The sequence below is a fragment of the Podarcis tiliguerta genome (assembly GCF_965153285.1).
Source record: "Podarcis tiliguerta genome assembly, chromosome: 1".
Taxonomy (NCBI): Eukaryota; Metazoa; Chordata; class Lepidosauria; order Squamata; family Lacertidae; genus Podarcis; species Podarcis tiliguerta.
The window spans coordinates 115,492,943-115,519,640 of record NC_139534.1 but is presented as its reverse complement, the minus strand read 5'-3'; the positions used below and the strand labels follow the sequence as shown (position 1 = coordinate 115,519,640).

The following is a 26,698-nucleotide window of genomic DNA, read 5'->3' as shown; positions in this document are numbered from 1 at the left end:
CCCTTGGCCTGCAAAGCGAGATGTCATTTGCGACTGGACTTAAATGTCAGGGGTCCCTTTACCTGTACTAGAATATATTTTGCTATGTGATGAGCTTCTTCCATGCATTTCTTCTAGCTATCTCTTTGACATATGAACCCAGAAAGTGACCCTGTGCCCAGCTGTTCTTGATTCTCAGATTTATTTCGCTCCTTGCAGTGTTGTATATCTCTGCTTCTGCTTCTGTGAGGGCTGAATTGAGCAAGATTTATAGCATTGGGTTAATTCCATTTATACATTATGCCCTACAATTTTATAGTAAATTAATTCTGAATAAGGATACCCACCACGATTTTAGTGGCTAGAATGTTCTCTTGTCTGTGGGAATTCAGGTTCAAATCCCTAGTCTGTCAAGGCTGCTCAGTGAGCAACATTACTATTTTTCAGTGTAGCCTAAGTCAAGAGTTGCTGCTAATCTAAAATTGCTGCTTGGAGGTCTTTAGAGGAAAGAAGATACAGATGTAACAAAGTAATGCTAGGAGTTCATCAAGTGCAGTTTGACAATCAGTATGTTCATTAAAATGAGATGCCATATTTAAGAGTATAAAATAGTCAATTTGTGTTATGGAATTAATGCCTTTCCTTGTATTTCTTTTAAAGGCAACAGAACCAAAGCTTTCACCCAGCTGGAACCCAAAAATTGTGTATGAACCACACCCACAATTAGCAAGAAACTTGCCAGAGGTTTCTCCATCTGATCCTGTGCAAATATGTAAGCTGATTGGAAGGATGGAACTGAGCCTTACATTAAAGCAAAACGAAGTGCTTCCAGGAGCAAAGGTTAGTTGTAGCTTCATGCATTACAGGTAGAAGACATGTGTTCAGATTGCCAGGGCAGGAGTTCAGTTGTAGACAAAAATTGCAGTCATGCGTTTCCCCCTTTACTCCAAGGCTTGAGGTGATACCTTGCTTTGTTCCCTATTCCTCTTTTTCCTTGATGCACACAGCTGAGCTCTCCTGGCTAATTTGGTGGGCCTGAAAAAGGGAGAAGGGTAGGCATGTTTAGATCTCCAGGCAATTCCACAACTGACATTTATAAGCATCTAGAAAATTTCCAGAGCATGGAAGCAACTGCTGCATGCTAGTTTTTGCTTCCTCTCTCCTGGATTCAGCATAAAGGCCAGCCCAGGACAGAAGCAAGGTAACTGTAGTGTGGGGGCACCTGGAAGCTGACACTCTGCCACTCTTTATGCAGGTGCTCCTGCTGCTACTGAATGTTCCTTTTAGTCAGTTGATGGCCAGGCACAGATTGTATTCACCCTGTGACCTTTCTTTTTGTTTGATTTCCTAATACATCAGTGGCTGCATTCTGATAGAAAGCTAAGTCATACTTTGTACATTGAAGAGGCTGGAATCCAGCTCACATTCAAGCATACCTAATATACAGCTGTCACCTTTGGTGGTTTGTTGTCTTCCACCCAACCCTGCACTGCCTCTGTGAATGGATAGCTGCTATATGAAAGTATTTTATGGTGTCCAAAGTATCGCCAGTTCTTTAACCGTTGGCCACCTGCAAAAACAGGGCAGGGAAGTAAAAAACTCATCTCCTCCAAAATCCTTGGCAGCTTGCAGCATGACCCTGAGCCAAAACAAAGTCAAAAAATGACCCTCTCTTCCCCATTCCTAAGTACCTCCCTATGAAGGATTGCTAGCTTTTTGTATTAGTCCTTTCCCCACAACAGTCCTGAACAAAATTGCTTCATTTTGTGCCTGCTCTTTCAATAGTGGTTCATTTTTTTCAGTAGTCAAATTAGTGAGCAAGCAGAAAAACAATAACTGGAGTCCTTGGGATCTAAAAGGAGGTAGACAGGTTGCTGCAGAAATACTTTAGTGGGAAATGGGTATGGGGTTGGCATTGGTGTTTAGGGGAAGCTTTTAGATGAAACTGTAATTGTATCTGTTGAACTGCTGATAACAGCTTGGTAAGAGAGGAAAAACCCCAGTTAATATATATATCATTATTAGAATTGGGAGAAAGTGCCCTTCGTCCTTTAAGAGAAGTAAGAATAATTTCCTCAGAAGGTTACTGTGGAACTAGGCAGCTAAGATGCAGAGAGAGAGAGCTTGTGAGTGAAGAGGCAGGTGGGGAAAGGATACCTGGGAAGAATCTCTTAGCCGTGTGATGGGTTTGATTTTCTCGTCTCTCTCACATTCCATTTCTGTAGCCAGGTGGAGTTCAAATCCCCACACAGTCATGAAGCTCACTTGGTGACCTTGTCCAGTCACTATCTCTCAGTCTAATGTTCCTCACAGGGCTGTTATGAGAATAAAATGGAAAGGGAGAGAACCATGTACACCACCTTTAGCTCTTTGGAGGAAAGGTGAGAAAGAAATGAGTAAATAAATAGGATTAAATTTGGATACAGAGTTCAGGCATAATAACAAACCACAGATAGTGCAAGCCAAGATTCATAAACCAGTGTCAAAGCACGGTATAGATCATGAAGTATTTTTGCTCCTAACAAGTTATAATGAACTTGGATTAGGTTTGGATGAACAGACAAGTCAGGATTTAGCTCATTGTGTAAATCAACCAAAACAAGAAAGCATCATTACATAAGTCTACATGTAACAGGAAAGCGATAAGGTTTCTGATGTAAACGTAAGCAATTCTTTGAGGAATTGCTGCTCACAGACAACTAATGCTGTCTCTAGGATACACTCAGTTAAGTGATCCCTGTTGCTTAAAGATGGTGAGATGAAATGTTTTGGAAGCCATTTGGAAGGAATTGGTTACTTTTTAGAGCTTCTTTTGGGCTTCCTTTTGGCAGGATATGCTGGCAGTGGCATCTGTCGCAGGAGCAGGCAGTAAAAGAAGAAATTACTGGGTCAAAGGAAAACAAGAGACAGAGAATTTATCCTGTCATAAAGACCCAGAATATTGTTCATTTTTATTGTAGAAAGTCTGTTGGTATTAGAATATGCTCTGATTTCTACAGAGTGGGAATGAGATGGAATTCGAAAGCTAAAGAGGAAACAGTGGTTTGCCTCTGTGCATCTTCATACAATTTTGTGCTATGTCTGGCAACTTGCATATACTGCAACTGCCAAGAGTTTTATATGTCAGCAATTGGAAACTGCTGCAATGCTGTTGTAATATAGAGCATATTTTACTGTTGAACTGAAAGTCCAGGTCTTTTCAGCATATTCCAGTACATTTTGTCAATGCAATCTTAGCTACCAGGGTTAGTCAAGTATTCTGCCTTTGTTTATTTTGAATGTTGTGTTTTTAATTTCATTACTAATGATTGTATGCCTGGCCTGTTTCATGTGTTGTATCTGTATAGCAGGTTACAAACATTTAAAAGAGATGAATTAAAAAACTTACAGTGTGAATCGGCCTTTCAAGCTCACCTTTCTGTGGTAGTAGGCGAGGATCTGGGAAGAGATCTCACAGGTGTCCAGTCCAATGTTGAAAACCTCGGCTGCAGATTTAAAATTGTCAGGCAATTGTACAAACAGGCTCAGAAGCACAAACTGCCTTGTAGATTCTGAGTATGCAAATGGCCCTTGTTCAATGCAGAGATGTCAAAGCAAGCATTATAAGCATCCAAGTGTGGACCTAATACTGGTATCCAGAACAATTTAAATGCTGTGTTGTGATGCCCTATCAGTCTTTGGGTGAATATAGTGTGTATAGAGACCAATAATAATAAGGAATTAAAGCTGGGAATGAAATGTCTGTTTTGGTTCAATGGTGAGACAGTACATAATCCGAGAATTGGAAAGAAAGAATTCTTCTGATCCATATTTCTTGAATATATTCTTTATTCTTCTTAAGTTGGATGTAGATGGAGAGATAGATTCGATACACCTATTCCTGTCACCCAGACAGGTACATCTTCTGCTGGATATGTTAGCAGCTATTGCTGGACCAGGTGAGCCAAAGTTGCATTTCCTTGTGTGGTTAGCAAGAGTATGAGCACTGCTTTAAACACGTTGCACTATTTCCAAGGTTTTGAATAATCTCTAGACTAAGGGCAGTATCAAAAGTGTACCTTTAAAGTTAAACACTCTTAAATCCCATATGTTGAACTGCAAAGGAAAGCACATGCTTAGAACTCTTCCTTTGAAACCCAAGGGTTTTTAAAACGCTTTGACTAGGTTGGCCCTAAATTACTGAAGCTTTACTTTTATTTCAAAAAGTCTAAAGAAAATCTTACGTTGGGGGGAACTTTCTCGTAAGTAGATTTGTATTGTTCCTCCTTCTGAAAGCAGCTAATAAGAATTGGAAATAGTCAAAAGGATCTGAAACCAGTTTAGTAGCTCCATAATTGTGATTAATATTAGTAACATATTTTTCTCATGCAGACTTTATCTAGTCTTCATCTGTTAGTGGTGTTGTGATTTTTTTGAAAGCCCATAAGGGATGATAAATGTTTGTTTCCCTTTCTTCTTCCTCATACACTTCCATGCAGAGGGCTAGTTGTTTGGGCAACAAAAGAAGATTCATGATCTCTGGCCAAAAAGTAAATAGTGTATTTTAAAGTAATGCTTGGTAGATTTTTCTTAAACCGAGAAATTCTCAAATCAGGAAACTTTAATTCCCTCCTTATATGCCAGATTGTTCCTTTGTACACAAATTTCTAACATATTTCTTCCTGTCTTCTAAAAAAATTCCAAACAAACCCCAAAATAGCCCTCTTGCTAATTTAAGGCAAGCCTGAAATTGGGAGAAAAACATTTCAACCTAAAGTGCTCAAAATCTTCACACAAATTCTGTTGAGTGCCTTTCTTTGTGAAATGGAAATGTTGCTTGGAGTTAGTTTTCTTTTAGGTAGCATTTTTTTTTAAGTGTGATTTTTATTACAGCTAAACGAGGTGTTGTTTGGGGGGAATTATTTGGTGTTTGGATATCTCTGGGGCTTGGGAATTGAATTGGAGGTCAAGTTGCCACACCCTGTTTTCAATTACAGAGAATCCTAGCAGAATAGAATTGTGCAGTAAAGATAGGAGAAACCGGCCAATGCAGCAGGAAGATGAATATCGGATTCAGATGGAGCTCAACCGCTACTTAAGAAAAGACACATTGCCAACAGGAGCACAGTCTGATCCGAGTTTCTATGAGACGGAGGCAGCCAGAACTCCTTCAAGCCGGGGTGAGCAATTGAACATCTTAGGGTGCTTTTTGGTTTCCTCTTTGCTTTAGAGCAAGACTTGCTCTTGGTTGCAGTACAGCTCAACTTAGAGCAGCCTTTCTCTACCTGTGGGTCCCCAGATGTTGTTGAAATACAACTCCCATCACCCCTAGCTGGCAAGGCCAGAGCTCAGGGATGATGGGAGTTGTAGTCCAACAACATCTGGGGACCCACAGGTTGAGAACTGCTGACTTAGAGGATGGAGCAGGTAGGTGATGGTCACAGATTCTCCCTTCTCGCTGCAGCACCCTGTAAATTTGCTTTTGAGAGTGGGGGCGGGGGCGGAATGAGAGGTGATGCAGGCACCTTCCAGGGAAAGGTGGGATAGGCGAAAGAAGCATTACCATCTCATTCATGCTTTGGTGTGCTGTAGTTGACCTAAATGTTTTTCATTGTGAACAGATCACACAAGATGATATATATTTTTTTCCTATTAGAAGAAGAAGTGTTTTTCTCGATGGCTGACATGGAGATGTCTCACAGTCTTTCCTCTCTGCCACCGCTTGGAGACCCACCAACTATGGATTTAGACCTTTCTTTGACTAGTACATACACTAACACGCCCGCAGGATCTCCCCATGGCGCTGCAGTGGTGGGTTGTCTTTAACTGTTTGTCTTTGAGCAAATGAAGAGGGGAAAGGTCATAGGTCAGTGGTAGAGCAGTTTGCTTGTATGCAAAAAGGCCCAGGTTCAGTCCCCAGGATCTGCAGGAAGGGAGGGGAATATGCCGTGTCTGAAAGCCTTTTTAAAAGGCTTTTTAAAACAGTGGCACTAATCTCTGTTGTGCATGGCTATCTGCCTTCCAGTTTCATACCCTTATAGCCATCATCCCAAAGAGTGTCTGCTACAGGATGATTTTTTTTTTTAACAGCATCTCCGTGAAGGCACTATAGCTACATTGAAACCTCACATCTTTCCGCTAATTCACCATGACACTATGATGTCATGTGTGACATCATTTGCTGTGATGTCAATAGGTCCAGTGCCGGTGGGTGAGATAATTTGACAATGCAAGCAAGAAATGCTTCAGTTCAAAGCTCTGCGAAATTCTATGTATTGACTATATTTGACAAAATGAACAGTAGCATCACTCCAAGTCAGGCTATTGGCTCATCTAGTTTAATATTGTTTACACTGACTGGCAGAGGCTGTAGGATGTGTCAGGCAGGAATCTTTCCCAGTCCTGATAGAGATATCAGGAATTAAACTTAGGACCATTTGCATGCAGAGCCTGCTTTCTACCACTGAGTTTTGACCCTTCCCCTTTAGATGCACATATTTGATCTCACGGTGGCAACTAGTATCCTGCGTCCTCCCACAGTTGTAAAGCTACTTTTCCTGTGAAGCCTTTGTTTGGCACAGCCCCCAATTCCCATGACCTACTGAAACTATTTCTAAGTACATATTACTGAATTAACTAAATATTCTTCCCCTGCTTTCCTTTCTCTAGACCCAGGGGGAAGCCATGTTAGGGTACAAGCTTCTCGGGGCAAAAATTGTCCTCTGCAAATTGCTGTGCACATCTATGGCACTAGGTAAAGAGGACCACTGATCTTTCCCTGTAGGCAACATGTAGCAACCTTTGAGTGGGTTTTTTTTAAAGTATGGAAACAGCGGAACTACAAAATGACATGTCATAACGATAATATGCAGTGGTACCTCTGGTTACGAACTTAATTCATTCCGGAGGTCCGTTCTTATCCTGAAACTGTTCGTAACATGAGGTGCCATTAAGTGTAAGCGTGCCTCCCGCACGCGATTTCTGCTCGCATCCCAGGGCAAAGTTCACATCGGGGAGCAACTACTTTCAGGTTAGCGCAGCTCGTAACCTGACGCTTGCGCAACCAGAAGTGTTCATATCCAGAGGTACCACTGTATGTTGAGGTTCATTTTCTGTTACATTAGTTAAGTTGAGGTGATGTACAGGTGTAACAACCAGCTCTCTCTTTTTCCTTTTAGCAGCAGCCAGCCTGGGGAGACTGTTTTGATCAAAACAAACAGGAACCGCCACACATAAGAGGTTCATCCTTTACACCTAGTGTCATCCACTCAGCTCCACTGCGAAGGACTTGTAAGTAAATAAGTCAAGGTGGTTGAGGCCAGAAGCGAATGTGACTTTTAGGTAAAGGTAAAGGGATCCCTGACCATTAGGTCCAGTCGTGACCGACTCTGGGGTTGCGGCGCTTATCTTGCTTTACTGGCCGAGGGAGCCGGTGTACAGCTTCCGGGTCATGTGGCCAGCATGACTAAGCCGCTTCTGGCGAACCAGAGCAGCACACGGAAACGCCTTTTACCTTCCTGCCGGAGCAGTACCTATTTATCTACTTGCACTTTGACATGCTTTCAAACTGCTAGGTTGGCAGGAGCAGGGACCGAGCGATGGGAGCTCACCCCCTCGCGGGGATTTGAACTGCCAACCTTCTGATCGGCAAGTCCTAGGCTCTGTGGTTTAACCCACAGCGCCACCCCATTTTACCTTGGTATAATAAGACTGCTTTCCAGGAATGAATAAGTCAGTGGTTACCACTTACACCGTGCAACCAAGAGACATTATCAGTTCAAGGACACACTTCAGCCAAGCAGAAGCACTTCAGGAGGATGTAGAGCAGGAAAGATGTCCTTACTGAATAAAAAGATAATAGGAAAGTTTTGCTAACCCTCAGAGATGACAAACAATCAGCCAGTCATTTTTCACCAAACGCTTCTCAATTTCAGTCCTTTTGCCCCTTTCGAATCCAAAATAGGCAGTGGCACTTTAGATTCCAATCCCAGCCCTTTCGTTGATGTTTTCAAGGAAGGCAAGGGTTCCAGTGGTTCCTCAAAAGCAAAGACAACCGAACAATGAAACCAATGACTGGTCTGTGTCCCGGGTGGGGTGGGGGTCGTGTCTCCAGCTTTCTTCCCGCCTGGCAAAAGTCTGCAGGACCAGTAAGGGTGTGGCAGACCCAAGGGCCAGAAAGAGAGGCCCATTTTTGGCCCCTGGGCCTGAAAGTCTCCACTACTTTATGTGGCTTTGGTTTAAAAGGAGAGTATTACTTTTGTGGGAATACATTCAGAACAGAACGTTAAGCAAGAAGTCGGCTTTAATTTTGCACATTTTATTATCTGTAATCTGTAAGGAGAACTGAGCATATTGAAATCCACCATATGTTTGAAAGTGTTGTTTTTATTTGTAATTTGTGCCAATCAAATCGGAGCAACTTATTATTTTAAATGGAGAGGGTTTTTTTTTTAAAAAAATGTATCTTTGTAGCAAATTTAATACTTAACAACTTTAGTACTAGATACAATCCTTCATACACTTACCTGAAAATTAGTCCTATTGAACTCATTGAGACTGCACTATATATAAAAAAGTGTGTTTATACACATACATACACAACACATACACTGAGACCTACTGTATATTACCTTTAAACATGTTTTCCCCTCCCTTTAGCTCTTCCATCCAGATCTGTCTCAGTCGATGAATCCAGGCCTGAACTTCTTTTTCGACTAGCAGTGGGTGTTTTCTCAGTATCGGTACTTCATATTGATCCTTTGCCACCCCCTGAAACGTCACTGAACGCCAGTCCACTTACACCTATGGCACAGGATTTTTTTAACCGCATAGAAAAGGTTGATCCAGTTAAGTTTCCAACAGAAGATTTTCTGTCCTTCCGAGAAGTATTTGCAAAGGCTTGTTCACATGATCACCTTAGGTACAACTTTGCTTATTCATCTGCTAACATAGCAAACAAAATGCATAAATTCTGTGACAACTTGAGCTTCCTCAGTAAATATTTGATATGAATGTTGTTGGAACATACTTGAGAGGCTAAGGTATACCTGGTAGATAAAGGGATAGTTACCACCATCCCTTAATTATTGCAGCAGCAGACACTGTAGGTTAGTGGGGTTGTGCCTGGTGCACATCAAGTCACCACCACAAAATAAGTTAGAATTCTTTTTCTCTCTATGCAAGATTAACTATTTATTTAAAAGCATTTATAAAGCGCTTAATATTTGTAAAATCTCTAAGCAGCATACAATATGAGGACGATTAGTGTCATTCAAACACAAATACAACCTAAATCCAGTAAGAGCAGCAGAAAAGCAAATGAAATCTAATAATATGGGAATTCAGGAAATTTACACACATTAAACAGATTCCGATCTTATGGATCAGGGAAAGGATGAGTCTTTGCAAGATGGCTGAGTTAACTGATGGTTGCTGCTTTGTGTAAGCACAGCTGTTATTTCGCTATAGAGTCGTACCTTGGCTGCCGAGCGCCTTGGAACTCGTACGTTTCGGCTCCCAAACGATCGAAAACCAGAAGTGAGTGTTCCGGTTTTCGAACGATTTTCAGAAGCTGAACGTCCAACATGACTCCCACAGCTTCCAATTGGCTGCAGGACGCTCCTGTAGCCAATCAGAAGCCGTGTCTTGGTTTTCGAACAGTTCCGGGAGTCGAACCGGAACACATTCTGTTCAAGAACCAAGGTACGACTGTATGGGCTTCTATATAGGCATTAGAAGATTCTTACTGAACCGTGAAAAATATAGATCGGTGTGATCACGAGCAGATCTCTTTCTTGAATAATTTCAGATTCAGGCATTCATTTGCCCTCCAATGTGCACACACGTCCTACAAGAAGTGAGGTTTGCCATTGACTTTAGTACAGGGTTCAGCATCCTATAGCATTCGCAGAACTTCTTTCTTGAGTGAAATTAATCAATAACCTTTGTGTGTGCATCAGCTGCCAGAAAGCTGGTTTAGGGCAATGTTGTATTGGAAATTGCTGCATTTAATTTCAGAAGTCTTCTACAGTGGAGGAAGGACATGGATGTTTGTTTGGCAATGCGAATTAAGATGTCACTAGTGGGGGGGGAGGTATTACATAAATAAGTTCTTTTCGTTATTTATCTTTTGCCTTGCAGTTTTAACACATCTTCGTATGTTTTGCAAGGAATTAAGCATTAGCATGTGTTGGAATAAGATTGCAAAACTGCATCTTTTTCCTTGTTTTATTTCAGTGACATTGGCAGTTTAATGACTGATGTATTTTTATGATATTTTAAATAATTTTCAATGCAGAATAACTATAGGCGTTCAGTTTATGCAGTTTTATACCGTTGTTTCTCACCATAGGTTTATAGGCACAGACATCAAAGTGTCCTATGAACAGAGACAGAGATCGGCTTCCCGTTGTTTGAGTACAGATTTATATATTGGACAGATGGAACTTCTGGAGTGCCTGTTTTCCATGGACTCTCATTCTGACATACCTCACTATACAGAGGTAGAAATCCGTATGACTTAACACAAGCTATTGAAATGCATTGCAAAAACTCTTAATGCTCCAATAGTACTGTCCTGTGAATATTTGCTTTCAAGTAAACTGAGTTCAGTGGCCAAGTGTCCCATGGGAATGCTTATTTGGGGAGGAATGCAATGTCACACTTTGCCAGATTTTCGATCAGCACAAGCATTTCAGCTTGACTGGCAGAATGAATCCCCCTCTCCTCCCCTCTTATGCTGTTCTGGAGGTCCTTCTGACACCTCCACACTGGGCCAATTTGGGGGGGGGGGGCGGCAGACCACATTGCACTAGTGGCAGTCCTTGCATGGGCTTCCGCTAGTGGGACCAGTTAGTTGAACCTGGCGCTTTGTGCTACAACTGGAATTTTTCAATCACTTGAGCCGTTCAATTGGAAATTTCACTTTAAATTAGGCTCAGAGATTAAATACCTCTTCCTTCAGGTTGTGTGGGAAGGATCTCGCATATTGCAAGCTTTTGTACCATGTGCCGTAGGTACTGTTTGTGGAATTGGGGTCACTCCACGTTCTGGTATTAAAGGAGCAGTTGGATAGCCTGAGCGCATGTTTTATCAGCACTGTAGCTCAGCAAGAGTTTCTCTTGTCAGCTTCAAATGATATCTTTTCATCCCGAGGGCTATGTCCAGTGTTATCGCCTGTGCTGACAGAAGGTTCATTGCTCCAGCAGAGGCTTCTGTCAACAGAATGGAGAGAGGTGATTTTTGCTGAGTTATCCTCCGCCCGCCCCTTCTGCATGTCCCCAAAATCTGCTCCAGAGTGTTGGGGACTATTTAGAACAGTGTGGCAGGTGACACAGCAATGCAGGTGAAGAGGAATCAGCAAAACAAAAACAAAAAAAACCTCCCATTTCTGCTGGCAGAAGCCTCCGTTGGATCAAAGGGCCTGCTGTCAGCGCAAGACTACAGCTACTAGGATATAGAAAAGGTGGCTCCAGGTAAAGGTCATTTTTGTTGACGCCGGTGATGGGGTTTGGGGATGCCCCAGGTGCATAATACTCCAGAATTACTCCATCCCTTCCTGGACGCTCTTCACATCACTGACCAGAGCATGATAAGAAGACCCCTGGTTCTGCTAGACTACTTCTCCTTTGTCTTGTAAATTTCCCAAAGCTCCATATTCTCTCTTTACACATCTAGCTTGTAGTGTAAAGAGAGATGGCATCTTGGCAATAGAATTGTTGTGTCACTGCAAGTTTCTCTAGATGAGTCATAAAATGTCAAAAAATACCGAAGGTCTGTAATGGATTAGACCACAGCAGATCATCTGGTAGAGAAACAAATTGAATGAGGTGACCTTCTAGTAGATAATTTTGTCTTCCTCCCTAATCAGTGTATTTGCTTTCCATAGAGTTGGAAGGGACCCTGAGGGTCATCTAATCCAACCCCCTACAATGCAGGGATTTTAATTACTTGTGAAATATGCTTGCATTTCACCACTGCCTTTTATTTTGCTATAGCTGCTAATGTTTAACTCTAAAAGACAAGGGAACAAGCTGCACCCTCTCTCCTGCCTTCAGCTCCATTACAAGCACTCGGATAACAGAGGGCCTCAGGTAGATTAGAAATATTATTTCCTCTTATCTTTTGAATAAAAACAATTGAAATCTATAATCCAAGTTGTGTGTCTCTATAGAAAATTCTGTATTTTGCCACTGACTATTTCTTTTACTTTTTTGTGACAGGGTAGCCAAGGGAGATTGAGCTCTGTCCCACAGAAAGCAGATTTACAAATCAAGTTGAGTCCAGCTTTTTGTGAATTAGATATCAGCATTGTGGACAGACTAAATTCACTGCTTCAGCCGCAGAAGTTAACCACAGTGGAGATGATGGCATCACACATGTACACCTCCTACAACAAACACATTAGCCTGGTAAAGTAATTGTAATTTTATCGCTGATAAAAGGAAAATGACAAGATGGCATGTGGCAGCTTTTATCTGTCAGGTTCACACTTCCATGTAAATAATTTAATAAATAATTTTACAGTGCAAGGTTTTGTCAGAAGTTGATTAATCGCAACTCAGTGTGTGAACTTCATTGAAAAGTTTAGGGAGGCGAGATGGAACAAAAGTTATACCAGTGTTATTTGATCTATGATGAACCATTTTTTGCAGTATAACAGCTATTTGCATAGACCTTTGTTAATTGGCTTTAGCCAGTGCTCCCACATTAAACAACAAATACTGTTAAGAGTGCTTGAAATGTACAATGAAGCATTAAAAATGACTGTGACTTTCTATAATTTATATTAAATTGTACATGTTTGCTGTAATGCAATGGATTGTGGACATAACTGCTTTTGACTGCCGTGCCTGAATCCCCATCAAAGCTTCTCTTGAAGGTGGGAGGTGATCCAAAACCTTGTGAGATGTGAAATTCAGCTGTGTCTGTTAGCCAGCAGAATGGACACCATTGCCGGAATAGATTCTTCCTTTCCCTGCACACCTCCAAAATCCACTCCAGAAAGTTTGGTGTGTGTGCTCCAAAGGAAATTTGGAAGGGGTTGCTCATGTGACGTTGGGTGTTACCCCTTAAGTTGTGTTTTTTGCCCCTCAGAATTGTTCTAAAAATATTTGTTTGCCCTCCCCTTACTTTGCAATTGTTTCAGCACAAGGCATTTGCTGAAGTTTTCCTGGACGATTCCCGTACTCCTGCAAATTGCAAAATGTCGGTACAAGTGACTGCGCCAGCTTTGAAGCTCTCAGTTCGCTTCCCAATTCCTGACCTGCGGTCAGACCCAGAACGAGGACCTTGGTTCAAGAAATCGCTTCAGAAAGAAATTCTTCATTTAGAATTTGCAGATATGGAACTCAAAACCGAGTTTACAGGAGGACCAACTCCAGAGCAAGTTAAATTAGAGCTCACTTTTAAAGAGCTAACTGGTAAGCGAAGGGATCTCTATTGGTTGCAATAGATGGTTGTAGCCAGTGCTTTTCGTTTGAGGTGCCATATATTGATAAAAGTGCAGTGGATGCCAGCACAAAATGACTGGCATGGGAAGTGAAAAAAAGGGTTGCTGGTACTCAGCACCACTTAGTACTGTTGCACCTACCCACCCAAAATCCTGGTTGTAGCTACGTTGTTCCTGGGCAATATGAGGGACCTATTAGTAAGATGATACTTATTTATTGTTCCAGTTTCTATTATTATAGGAATATGCAGACTTTCTTCGGAGAGAATGGAAAGGAAGACAGTTTTCATATATATATATAGCATATGAGATTACAGGGAAATTCACTTGTTACTTCTTTTTTTGCAACTTTAGACAAAGCCCAATAAATCTTTGGCATTTGAGACACAACTGTTACATGATAGTTAGAGATATGTGGTCTTGAGTAATCATAGTAGTCTGCAATCCTCTTTTGATGCCGGAGGAGTTCACTATCTAAATTATTTTCAGAGCTAACAAGGAGCTACTTTTCCATTCTTTGTGATGGAAAAGGAAAAATTGTTTCAAAAAGGCTGATTTTGTGTCACTGCTAAATGAAGAAGCTAATCTCTTCATGATTAAATGGCTATGCAGTTAGTCCTAGGCATGCACAACATAATCTTCTCCGGTTTCACCATAGCATCATTTGAAGAAGGCAAAGAGGAATCAGCTGTACAATTTTTTCAAGTTTCCAGTGGTGTAGTTGGAGAGATGATCTCATCAGACAACTTTGACTGGCCACGGTAAAACAAAATACTATTTGTTCTCTGTGTAAATCCTAACCGCTTATGATGTGCTGCTGCTGAAAAAACTGTAACTGTTTAGAGCAGAGTTAAATCAAATCTAGGTTGTGTTGGTCTGGTAATTAAGTACTCTTGATGTTGGAATGGTGTTTTTCTCCCATCAACGATTATGGCCTGAATGTGACCGCTCTTGCTCTTCCATAGACCCAAGGCCATCATAACCACTACTAAAAACATCTATAATATGTAGACATTTAAAAACTATTTTTGACAGTACTTAGCAAAAGTACTGCAGAAATAACAGAACTATAATGAAAATACAGCAGTGTGGGTCTCATTTGGAAAATATATTAAATGTCTGAGATAAAATGAGAACACTCGGGAGGAGGTTTTATTAATCCAGCATAAACCCATGCTTGTCTCTTTCTACTGTAGGACTAAGGGTTACTAAAGGTACTCTTATTTCCCCCATTATAAGCACGTCCAGTTTGTTAATATCAGTTATATAGTCACTTCCAGTGTTTCAGTGCTGCCCAGGAGACTGGTCTTCCTCACTCTTAATACACAGGGTTTGTAACTGCAGAAAGCTGAGAAACAATTCATGCTTGACACATATTCCGCCTACTTAGGGGAAGTACATTTATATAATATGGAAATAGATTTTGTGTGTATCGTAAATAGATGTAGAAACTTTTATGAGAACTTTTCATTGCCACAAAACATGTAACTATTTCTGGAATTAGTCACAGTTTCCTCCTCTTATTTGACTATTAGGATTGTACTTAAAATAAACCCATTGGCTGTGCACTCCATTCTGGAAAGGATAGCTCCTGAGGATGAAGAGGAGGCTGATGGTCATTTTCAAGAAGAGGAAGAAGGAGGATCTCACTCCCTGAAGGATGTGTGTGATCTTAGAAGACCAAAGCCATCTCCCTTTTCCTCTCGTCGAGTCATGTTTGAGAATGAAGAAGTAAGCACAAAGGACCTATCCGTATGGCATTTTTTGCATCCAGTTGCTGTATTCAGTTTCAGCAAATAATTAACCATCGTAAATTGCTCAACTTACGCTGTTTGATTAGTTGGCATGGTCTCAACATATCACAGCAAACCATTTCCCCAAGGCAAGCCTGTGTAACTTACATGAGCATCTAAAAACAATATGAAGTAATATGCTGTTATTTACTCTGTTATTTCCTGTGTTGTTTTTAGTTGTTCTGTCATTGCATTTTGTACATTGCACTGAGTCATGTTTGAGGAAGGCCAATAATAACCACAGATTATACCTGAGATGATGTTTTTATTTCTAGATGGTGATGCCAGGAGACGCACTGGAGATGACTGAGTTTCAGGATAAAGCAATCAGCAATTCTCATTATGTACTGGAGCTCATGTTACCAAATGTGTATTTAACATTCCCAAACAAGACCTTTTATGAAAAGCTATATAATCGGTAAGTATAAGCACTAGCTTTCATGGTTTGCATGACCCATGATTTGGATCCAGAGGAGGCCTTTTTTTGAGCAGAAGGCAGGGGAAAGCTCTTTCCACCACTTCCACCCTACAGCTAATGCCACTTCTCACTTCCCTTTCCTGTTTCGGGCTAGGATCACCACTAGCCCCTTTACAGATTCCACATACAGTGGTACCTCGGGTTAAGTACTTAATTCGTTCCGGAGCTCCATTCTTAACCTGAAACTGTTCTTAACCTGAAGCACCACTTTAGCTAATGGGGCCTCCCACTGCCGCCGCACTGCCAGAGCACAATTTCTGTTCTCATTCTGAAGCAAAGTTTTTAACCCAAGGTACTATTTCTGGGTTAGCGGAGTCCGTAACCTGAAAGGTATGTAACCCAAGGTACCACTGTAATGCCTGTTCCATAGTTGTAATAAATCCAAACAGTCAAACCTCGGTTGTCATACGTAATCCGTTCCCGAAGACCACTCGACTTCCAAAACCTTCGACAACCGAGGTGCGGCTTCCAATTGGTTGCAAGAGCTTCTTGCACTCAAGAAGGAGCCACGTCGGGCGTTCGGGTTCTGAAAAATGTTTGAAAAACGGATCATTTATGTCAGGGAACTGCCATCGGCAGCACAAGAGGTGCCAAGGCTCTCTGAAGTAGAGAGAGACGTAACACCTGAAGAGGGAACCAGTAGGGGGCGAACAGGAATGTCAAGGGAAGGAGAGTCGGAGGAATGGCTCAGAGACGTTTCCAGCGAAAACAGTGGGGATGTCTCAGGTCCTCCTATAGGGACACCCGTTCCTCGCCGGAAACTGTCACGCAGAGAGTCCAGAAGACGTGTTTCCGTTAAGGAGCTTTTATGTTGGAAACGTTTCCGAAAGCAACCACTTTCGGATTCTGCTAGCGACTGACGCAGCCATGCTGGAGGGGCTCCGTCACAGGCAGAGGTTTGAGAAACTGTTCAAACTCTGAGGGATTTGCAGTTTACACACAAGCAGCTCTTCATCCCATCACAGCAATCCGAAAGTCACCGAAAGCTAGCTTGTGCCAGGGAGAGGCATCATGAGCGAACCAGCCGGAACTGGAGGGGCAGCTGGAGGAGGTCCAAGCCTGGAGGAAAGGTACAGGACGTTGGAAATCCAGCTTGCCTTGCAGACGGCGAGGCTGGAAGAGAGGAGGGCTCAGGATGCAGAAAGGGGGAAGGAGAAAGCCACCCCACTCAACAGAAAGATGCCAGGATTGGTGCAGAAATTTGGGGGGGACCCCAGAAACTATCATGCCTTTAGGACAGAGATGCAATACGCTCTCAATCTGCAATTTGATGACTTCCCTGATGAGGAATCGCGAGTGGCTTTTGTAATTAGCCATCTCAAATCAGGGGCGAAGGACTGGGTTAGACCCTTGATGGCAGCAAATAATGAGATCCTAAAGGACACAAGGAAGTTTTTTCGTGCCATGGACCTGATGTTTTCCAGCGACATTGAGCAGGGAGGGGTGCGAAGGCAGTTAATGGCTTGCAGACAGGGAAACAGGACTGTCCGTGAGTACTGGACTGAGTTCACTATGCTGATTCATAGATTGGGGTGGGACTTGTCTGCTGAGCCCATTCAGATGCTTTTCGAAGAAGGTCTGTCTTCGTCCTTGAAAGATGAACTTTCCCGGACCCCCAGAGCGGAGTCTATGGACCAGCTGACTAAAGCCGCGCTGGCCATAGGAGCGCGCCAGGAAGCGAGGGCTTTGGAGAAGCGGGAGGGAAAAGGAGAACGTTGGAGGGAGCTCCGCATTCCTGACATTCCAGAGCAGCCTTTCCCGCCGGCAGAGCCGATGGAAGTGGGAACAGCGCGTGCGCGCGCAGTTTCAAACATCGGTGAAGGGCGGAAGAAGGAGGGAAAGGGCGGGAAGAAATGTTATCTCTGCCAGCAGCCAGGACACTTTGCCAGAGTCTGTCCACGGAGAAAGGAATGGCAAGGCATGGCAGGAGCTGTTGGGGGAGAGGAGGAGGAAAGCACGGAGCAAGTAAAAGCCAACGCCTGGCTGCCGTCGGGGCACAGCAGCCAGGCTCAAAAGCAGTGAAAGTGCCCGCACCAGAACCTCCCAGACCTGCTCTAGTGATAGAGGTGTTGCTAGAGCTGCCAAACGGACATCCTCTACAGATCAAGGCCCTTCTGGATTCAGGCAGCTCCTGTAATTTCATGAGTAAGGAGTTCGCAGCTGAGCACCAGATACAAACCCTCCCCTTAAGTGAACCCCTGCAGGTAACCACAATTGACGGCAGAGAGTTGTTGGGAGGAGAAGTGAACCAACAGACAGTCCCCATGACAATGAGGGTGGCAAGGCACACCGAGCGGATAGCGTTTAATGTGGCCACCTTGGGAGGAGCTCCCATAATTTTGGGGATGAGCTGGCTGGCACTACACGATCCTCTAGTGGGATGGCACCAGAGGGTGGTCTCCTTTGGGTCAGCGCATTGCCTAGAACACTGCAAGCAGGGAAAGGATCCAGGGGGAGCCAAGCTCACCCTAGCTGGGATGGAGGTAATGAAGCAAGGGGAGGTGCCTCCGCAATATGCAGATCTGAGCAACGTATTTAGCGAAAGGGAAGCGGACAAACTGCCGCCGCATAGACCCTTTGACTGTCAAATCAACCTACTCCCTGGGGCTCAACTCCCAGTGGGCAAGCTGTACGCCATGTCAGACAGGGAGATGCAGGAGCTGAGGGAGTTCATTGACAAAAACCTGAAGAGGGGTTTCATCAGAGAGTCCCGAGCGGTGGGGGGCAGCCCAGTGTTTTTTGTGGACAAAAAAAACACAGATAAGCCGAGGCTTGTAGTGGACTTCAGATCCCTAAATGCCGTGTCGGAACCCCTGGCTTTTCCTATGCCCCGAATTGATGACATTCTGACCAGGGTAAGGAAGGGGAAGATTTTTACAAAACTGGACCTGCGGGGGGCGTACAATCTGATACGGATAAGGAAGGGGGATGAATGGAAGACCACCATGTTCACCCCTTTGGGAGCATTTGAATACCTCGTAATGCCCTTCGGTCTCCAAGCCGGCTCCGCATGTTTTCAAAGTTTTATCAACCACGTCTTGGGACCTTTGCTCTACAAGAATTGTGTGGCCTTTTTGGATGACGTGTTGGTGTATTCGGAAGATGAAGAGCAGCATGTGAGGAACGTGAGAGAAGTGTTGGGCCGGCTGCAAGCCAATCAGCTGTGGGTGAAACTGGAGAAGTGCCAGTTTCATGCCAAGGAGGTGGAATTCCTGGGGTACCGCTTGTCAGACAAAGGATTGGCCATGGATCCAGGCAAGGTCCAGGCGGTGCTGGAATGGAAGACACCGAAGACCAAGAAGGATGTGCAAAGGTTCCTGGGGTTTGGGAACTTTTATCGGAAGTTCATCAAGAATTTTGCACACTTGACAGCGCCCATCACCGACTGCCTCAGTAGCAAGAAGAAATTTGTTTGGACGGCGGAGGCGGAGAGAGCTTTTGAAGAACTGAAAAGGGCTTTCGCTTCGGAAGAACAACTTCTGCATGTGGACCTACAGAAGCCCATGAGAGTGGAGACAGACGCGTCAGACAGAGCAGTGGGGGCGGTGCTTCTTCAGCCGGGAAGAAATACGTCGGAGTGGAGACCGTGTGCCTTTTTCTCGAGGAAGCTGAATAAGTCCGAGCGGAACTACACGGTGTATGACAGGGAACTACTCGCCATTCACGAAGCGTTCCGGAGGTGGAGACATTTATTGATTGGGGCACAACACAAGGTGCAAGTGTGCACCGACCACAAGAATTTGGAGTATTGGAGAACAGCTCGAGTACTCAACCAACGACAAGTGAGATGGGCACAGGAATTTTCCAAATTCCACTTCGAGATTTGTTATGTACCAGGCCCAGAGAACGTCAGGGCGGACGCTCTCTCACGCAAACCAGAGTACTTGGAGGGGGAGGGGGCAATCGAAGAAAGACATGTCATTCCTGAGGACCGCTGGGTGTGTGGGGCGGCGCTGGTGGGGAGACGAGAACTGGTAGAAGAAACGGAAAATGACGAATATGCCCAAAATAAGCTCAGAGGTCTCAGGGGAGAGGGTGAGAGCCCGGAGGGTTTTGAAGAAAGAAATGGGGCATTGTATTACAAAGGGGCACTGTATATACCAGAAGGTGAATTGAGAGGGAGGGTACTCAAGCAGTTGCATGATAGTCCCACGGCGGGACATTTTGGACAACACAAGACCATGTGGATGGTCACCAGGGAATTTTGGTGGCCCAAGGTGAGGGAAGATGTAAAGGAGTATGTAAGAGGGTGTGACCAATGCCAGAGGGCCAAGGGGGAAAGAAGGGCGCCGGCAGGGTTATTAGAACCACTACCCACGCCAGAACGGCCTTGGGAGGCGGTATCAATAGATTTTATGACGGATCTGCCCAAATCCAAAGGGAAAACGGCCATCATGGTAGTAGTGGACCTGTTGACTAAGATGTGCCACTTTGTAGCATGTTCACATGCAGTCACAGCGGAAGAAACAGCGAAGTTGTTTGTAGAACACATCTTCCGGCTGCATGGCGCCCCCTTGAGGGTTATCTCAGACCGCGGGAAACAATTTACTTCCAGGTTCTGGAGGAAGCTCATGAGCTTGCTGCACGTGGAAGTCAATTTCTCGACGGCCCGGCACCCTGAAACCAACGGGCAGGCGGAAAGAGCAAATAGCATCCTCCAACAATATCTGAGGTGTTATGTCAATGACAGAGAGAATGATTGGGTCGAAAAGCTGGCGCTGGCAGAATTTGCCTACAACAATGCGGAGCATGTGTCCACAGGGATGAGCCCCTTTTTGGCCAATTACGGGTGTCACCCCAGGGCATTCCCGGGGGAGGGAGGCGAGAGATGGAGCGTCCCAGCGGCCGAACATTTTGTAGAAGAGATGGAAGCGATCCATCGTCAGCTTCAGCTCAACTTAGAAAGGGCCAAGGCACAATATAAGAAGCAGGCAGACAAGAACAGGAGGGAAGGTGAAACAGTAAGGGTGGGGGATCAGGTGTGGTTGCCCACCCAAGGGTTGCCGTTCAAAGGGGGTTGTAAGAAATTAAGACCCAAGAGATTGGGACCCTTTGAGGTCATTCAGCAGGTCAACCCAGTGGCTTTCAAACTCCGGTTACCCAACCACATGAAATTGCACCCAGTGTTCCACAGGTCGTTACTGTCACCGTACAAGGGGGGAGGTGAAGGGGAGTACAACAGGGGACCAGTCTTGGAAGAGAGGGAGAGCAGTAACCATGTAGCGGAAATCCTCGATTCCAGGTGGAAGGGCAATCAGGTGGAGTATTTAGTGGCGTGGGAAGGGGAACCGGAGTCGGAAAACACTTGGGTGACAGCAGAGGAGGTCAATGACGAGGTTTTAACAGAAACGTTCCACCAAAGATTCCCGAGGAAACCACAGCCGGCAGCAAGGTTTAGGAGGGAGTATTTCGGCACCACAGACGAGGAAGAGGAACTGGAAGGATTCGCGGAGTCGGAGTTGGAAGAAGGAACGGACTCAGACGACGAGGAGTACCGAGAGACTAGGAACCGCAACAAGTGGAGAAAGGTGTTCGAAACTTCAGACGATGAGGAAGGTTCTTTCCGGGGTTTTGCCTCCTCCCAACCCGAAGGGGAGGAGACGGGAGGGGGTGAAGGGGGCCCTGGAGGGGAGGTGGATGTCAGGGAACTGCCATCGGCAGCACAAGAGGTGCCAAGGCTCTCTGAAGTAGAGAGAGACGTAACACCTGAAGAGGGAACCAGTAGGGGGCGAACAGGAATGTCAAGGGAAGGAGAGTCGGAGGAATGGCTCAGAGACGTTTCCAGCGAAAACAGTGGGGATGTCTCAGGTCCTCCTATAGGGACACCCGTTCCTCGCCGGAAACTGTCACACAGAGAGTCCAGAAGACGTGTTTCCGTTAAGGAGCTTTTATGTTGGAAACGTTTCCGAAAGCAACCACTTTCGGATTCTGCTAGCGACTGACGCAGCCATGCTGGAGGGGCTCCGTCACAGGCAGAGGTTTGAGAAACTGTTCAAACTCTGAGGGATTTGCAGTTTACACACAAGCAGCTCTTCATCCCATCACAATTTACTTCCAGGTTTTTGGCATTTGGGAGCCAAAACGTTCGAAAAGGGAGCCATTCAAGAACCAAGATTTGACTGTATTCTAGTCTGCCCAGCCTGCTGACATCAGGCAGGTGCTTTCAATGTAGTCTTGGGTGCCTGCTTAAGACATATTTGCTTAGGCAAGCCCATCCAGATACATAGTAGTTGATGTGCTTCAATCTTTTCCTGTTACTTTTAATTCTCTCTTAAATGTTTTTAAGTATTAGTTTTCAGCTTCGCATAGGTAATTTAAATATTGCTTGTAAACCACTTAGGTGTTTTACTGTAATGAAGCGTTATATACATTTTGTTAAGTTAAATAAAATAAACCCATTATCAGTTCATTTTTCCAGATCACAGACCTGCCTTTGTTCAAGTTCTTCCAGGTTCAGATTAATATATGCCTGTATTTTCCCCCTTTCCAGGATCAGTAATGATTTATTACTGTGGGAACCCACAGCTCCATCTCCTGTAGAAACATTTGAAAATATTTCTTACGGTGTTGGACTTTCAGTGGCCAGCCAACTGATCAACACATTCAGTAAAGACAGTCAGTTCAAATCTACTATTCACTATGGTAATATACTATACACATCTTACCAAATTACTATGTTTAAGCATATAAAAGTCCAAGTGTATCTTTAATACAGCTGAAGCTACTGAATTGATAGAGGGAGAAACTATACATAAAGGGGTTACTTGCTGTTCCTGAGGGAAAATTTAAAATGTGCTTATTTTTTAAGCATCCTTATTTTTTAAAAAATGTGGTTTCACTTTCTGTAATAAGCTGTTTATTGTGCATGGTTAAAGATTCACTTGTTTTTTGCTTTGCCTTTTGTAGATGATGATAGTGGGTCTGAGGAGGAAACACTCCAATATTTTTCCACCGTTGATCCAAACTACTGTTCCCGGAGAAAGAAAAAAACTGAATCCCAGAACAGGAACACGCAGAGTTTTCTGTCAGTTCTTTTGAACATTAACCATGGATTAGTGTCAATATTCACTGATGTCAAGGTATGACTTCTAGGATGAGAGAACACATTACAGCTTGACGAGAGTTGTAATTTTGACTATACTGCATAAACCACTATGGTAGCACGTTGATCGTTCATAGTATGTTAAGGATGATGTTGGTTTTTGTTTTAAAGGATGTGATTGCTTCAGATAAAGTGTGCACTAAGCAGAGGAATCTTTTAAGACAACCTAAAATTCTCTGATTCTTTCTCCAGCAGGACGATGGGAGTGTATGTGAAGACAAACATGGGGAATTTTGGTTTGAGTTCAGTAGTGGGTCGCTGTTCTGTGTGACAAAGTATGAAGGCTTTGAAGACCAGCATTACATCTGTCTCCATTCTAGTAGCCTCAGCTTATATCATCAAGGTATGAAATGTCAATGTAGAAATAATGTTAGTGTTCCAAACTATAAAAAGGTGAGGAGTTGAGTAAGGGAGAGAATGAATGATTGTCATCTATTGACAGCTAGGGTTTTTGGGCCTTACAATTTGAAGATCAGTGAGAAGCAACTTCTCCTTCCAATATGTGTTCCTCAAATAATTTTGATTTGATTTGATTTAATATTATTTATGGTCACTTGAATTTCTGAACTACTTGCTTTCCAAATATGTTTCAAATAATTTTTATTTTTTTATTTTTGGGTAGGCCTCTGTTTTTGCCAACTAGATCACTTCTTACTGTTGAAACATTTCAGTCCCCCCCCCCCCAAGTACAAATATATGAATCCAAATTGGGAATTATTACTTCTTTACAAATGTAAGTCTACTGCAGTCCAATTTATCCAGCACAACTGCATTCCATAAGCATATGGGAAGAAATGTACTCATAATATGTCTAAGGAGCTAGTCACGGTGCTTATGTGAAACACAGGAGGGTGAATTGCTAATGACAACCAATTCAGAGCTGACATATAGAAAGTTTTTTCTAAGTACACCTATGGTTGCGAAACCTTCTATTTGTACAGTAAGAAAGTTGTGTTGGATGTCTGCAGGTATTTCTGAAGGCTGCCTTTCCTAGAAGAGAACTACTCCAAAATGCATTGTTCTGTTTTTAAAATAAGTATAGTATTTCTGTTTGTCAATATACATAACAGAGGAAATTGCTGACGATTGATAAGATTTTAGAAATCTTCCCTTCAGTTTTACTTAACAAAGTTTGGGTGTTTAGAGCATCTGCCAGATGTTAGCAAGTTTTACAGTAAAATATGTGGATTTTTTTTGTATCTCAATTCAAAATGTCTTTGAAGGACCATCTAACCACAAAACCGTCTTTCTGCAGGCGTGGTGGATGGAGTTGTCTGTCCATCTGAAGTAAGGCTGCCAAGTGCAACGCCACCCCATTGGTTAGAGCCTACTATTTACTTTTCGGAAGAAGAAGGCCTCAGTAGGGCTTCCTCAGATGGTGTGGGAGTGGACTGCTTAAGCATGTTGTCTGTTGCAGTTAAGATACAATCAAATAAGTTGGAGACCAATACAAAGGTTTGTATTTAGAAATTAATATCTATATATCTATATCTGTATATACTCTGAAAGTATTTACATGAATACTTTGGATGATATTGTTTTTGTAGGAGTTTTTAGTTGCTGTTGGACTAAGAGGAGCCACTCTTCAACACAGAGTACTTCCTTCAGGTTTAAGCTGGCATGAACAGGTATGTTAATTTGCTAAATGTTCTATGGTCTATCTGGAGATCATTCTCGGGGGGGGGGGTATTATCTAACGTAGAGTATTCCTACTGAGTATTGGAGTTCCTGTAAGCTTGCTTTGTGTGGCTCAGTCCTGTATAACTGGGAATCCCCATCCTTCTGAGTAAAATATGCCTTTACAATAAATATATTATCCATCTCTTCTCCTTTTTATATAGTCTGCAAAATCTTTCAGTGACACCTGATGTTACCTTACTTGATTAGAAAACAGTGGGCCTATCTTTACACTTTTGTAATTGTAGATTTTGTATTTTTTGAACATTTCTGATGAGCCTGTGTTGGGATATAATCCTCCAGCTTCTGTTACAACTTTTCACGTCCATCTCTGGAGTTGTGCCCTGAATTATAGGTAAGCTAAACAAATCAAGTGTTTTAAGTCAACTGTTGTCCTGAACTAGTTGCTTTAATATTCAGTTTGTCAAGTTTATTTATGGTCACTTGAATTTCTGAACTACTTGCTTTCCAAATATGTTTCAAATAATTTTTATTTTTTTATTTTTGGGTAGGCCTCTGTTTTTGCCAACTAGATCACTTCTTACTGTTGAAACATTTAGCATTTCAAGTAGTGTGGCACTGGATAAATCATCTTCTACTCTCAGGTAAAGTTTGTTAAGAACTTTAACAAATCCCACATTTAACTTATATTTCTTTCAACACTTACAAAATTGTTGGAAAATGTAATTCCTTTAAAAAACATCCTTTTTGTTATAGAATAATCTTGGATGAGGCTGCTTTGCATCTGTCTGACAAATGTAATGTTGCAGTGAACCTCCAAAGAGGTAAGTGCATTTCAGCTTTTAAAGGGATTCATACAATTCCAAGTAACTAGTAAGGATATTAAAAGGTGCTTTTATATTAAGCAACTGTTAGCTGAGCTGGACATGATTGTCTGATGTAGCATGATGGAGGAAAGAAGCTTTGTCGTTCTGAATTTCCCATGCATGTGATTCTTGTCTAGTTATGTAAAGTTGTCCATGGAAGCACAAGCCAAAATTTGCCACTAAAATAGTCATTCTAAAATCATTCCCATTAATAAAACAAACAAAAAAAAAGCAGATAGAATCATAGCTGGGGTGGGGGCGCTGTCTGCCCATTTTCTGTAGTTTAGAAAAGGGCTTGAGTTTCAGTCGTAAAACAATCCATCATCATGAGGGCATTTGAGGTCTTAAATATGAGGCATAAGCAGCAATTCAGGAGTTTAGCAGATAATTATTTTGTTTTCTTCAGATTATGTTCGAGTTATGGACATGGGACTCTTAGAACTGACTATAAGGGCAGTGAAACCTGGATCTGATGGAGAGAGAGTAAGGAACTGAGTTAAAATATAAAAGCTAAATTATGTGTGGTTTAAGTTTTGGAGTGTGTGTGTGTTTTTAAGTAATAGTATAATAAAGCTTTGGACTTTGAGATACTTGTTCAAAAAAGTGTGATTGAAATTGACTTTGGCTCTTAAACATACTGGGTCATTTTCTAAACACATATGTCTGGTGCCTTGATCGTACATTCAGGACTGACTTAAGAAAAGTGCATCTTCTGCTGGTGTCGGACATGATTTTGAATTATTGTCTGTTTAGAGTAAGCCACGTTTTGAACTCCATTGTTCCAGTGATGTGATCCACATTAGAACATGCTCAGATTCCTGTGCTGCGTTAATGAATCTTATCCAGTATATTGCAAGTTACGGTGATCTGAATCCACCTGCAAAGATGGAGAATACTTGTGGAGCGACCAAGCAAAATGTTAAGGTATGAAAAGGCATTACTGGACTAGATCACTTTTGTAAAGTTGAGAAACAACACTCTTGTAACAAACTAAGCTAGCATGCATCATAGCTACAGATATTTATCAAGAACTACACTGTATTTCCTTTATAAGTTTAGATTGGTGTATTTCTTATCTTCCAGGCAGATTTCTCTAGCCGGCCAGCATCCCAAGGTCCAATCCTGGCAGAAGCTGACCAACAGATTTTACGGGATTTAATGAGTGATGCTATGGAAGAGATTGAAACCCAGCAGTTTACTTCCCCCTCTAAGCCACAAACTAATGGTAGATCTTTCCAGGTTTCTTCTGTTTTTAAAGAGATGCCATTTAAATACAGTATTTCAAAGCAATCCTGTTAAATTAGGGTTGCCATACATCTGCAATTTCCCAGACATATGCGGAATATTGCTATCTCTAGCAGTGTCTGGGTGGAAATCAGAAATATGTCCATGAAAATCTGTGGGCAGTGCTGT

The 26,698-nt window shown here is 42.8% G+C and overlaps 1 protein-coding gene across 4 annotated transcripts in view; it reads left to right on the top strand.

The window, feature by feature from the left end:
• ATG2B (autophagy related 2B) overlaps positions 1 to 26,698 on the top strand; it is a 47,777-nt gene that overhangs the window by 8,328 nt on the left and 12,751 nt on the right. The window contains exons 6-29 of one of the 4 annotated variants that reach the window (XM_083433023.1): positions 640 to 819; positions 3,821 to 3,917; positions 4,956 to 5,138; positions 5,615 to 5,769; positions 7,140 to 7,248; positions 8,617 to 8,878; positions 10,310 to 10,460; positions 11,955 to 12,050; positions 12,180 to 12,368; positions 13,106 to 13,379; positions 14,067 to 14,169; positions 14,944 to 15,139; positions 15,477 to 15,619; positions 22,170 to 22,321; positions 22,586 to 22,758; positions 22,977 to 23,124; positions 24,037 to 24,236; positions 24,329 to 24,409; positions 24,707 to 24,813; positions 24,971 to 25,063; positions 25,176 to 25,243; positions 25,692 to 25,768; positions 26,039 to 26,209; positions 26,369 to 26,510. In XM_083433023.1, coding sequence (XP_083289149.1) covers positions 640 to 819; positions 3,821 to 3,917; positions 4,956 to 5,138; positions 5,615 to 5,769; positions 7,140 to 7,248; positions 8,617 to 8,878; positions 10,310 to 10,460; positions 11,955 to 12,050; positions 12,180 to 12,368; positions 13,106 to 13,379; positions 14,067 to 14,169; positions 14,944 to 15,139; positions 15,477 to 15,619; positions 22,170 to 22,321; positions 22,586 to 22,758; positions 22,977 to 23,124; positions 24,037 to 24,236; positions 24,329 to 24,409; positions 24,707 to 24,813; positions 24,971 to 25,063; positions 25,176 to 25,243; positions 25,692 to 25,768; positions 26,039 to 26,209; positions 26,369 to 26,510 — 3,550 coding nt within the window. Of the gene's footprint in view, positions 1 to 639; positions 820 to 3,820; positions 3,918 to 4,955; positions 5,139 to 5,614; positions 5,770 to 7,136; positions 7,249 to 8,616; positions 8,879 to 10,309; positions 10,461 to 11,954; positions 12,051 to 12,179; positions 12,369 to 13,105; positions 13,380 to 14,066; positions 14,170 to 14,943; positions 15,140 to 15,476; positions 15,620 to 22,169; positions 22,322 to 22,585; positions 22,759 to 22,973; positions 23,125 to 24,036; positions 24,237 to 24,328; positions 24,410 to 24,706; positions 24,814 to 24,970; positions 25,064 to 25,175; positions 25,244 to 25,691; positions 25,769 to 26,038; positions 26,210 to 26,368; positions 26,511 to 26,698 lie in introns of all 4 variants that reach the window. The other 3 variants (XM_083433021.1, XM_083433022.1, XM_083433020.1) reach the window with 3 other exon arrangements.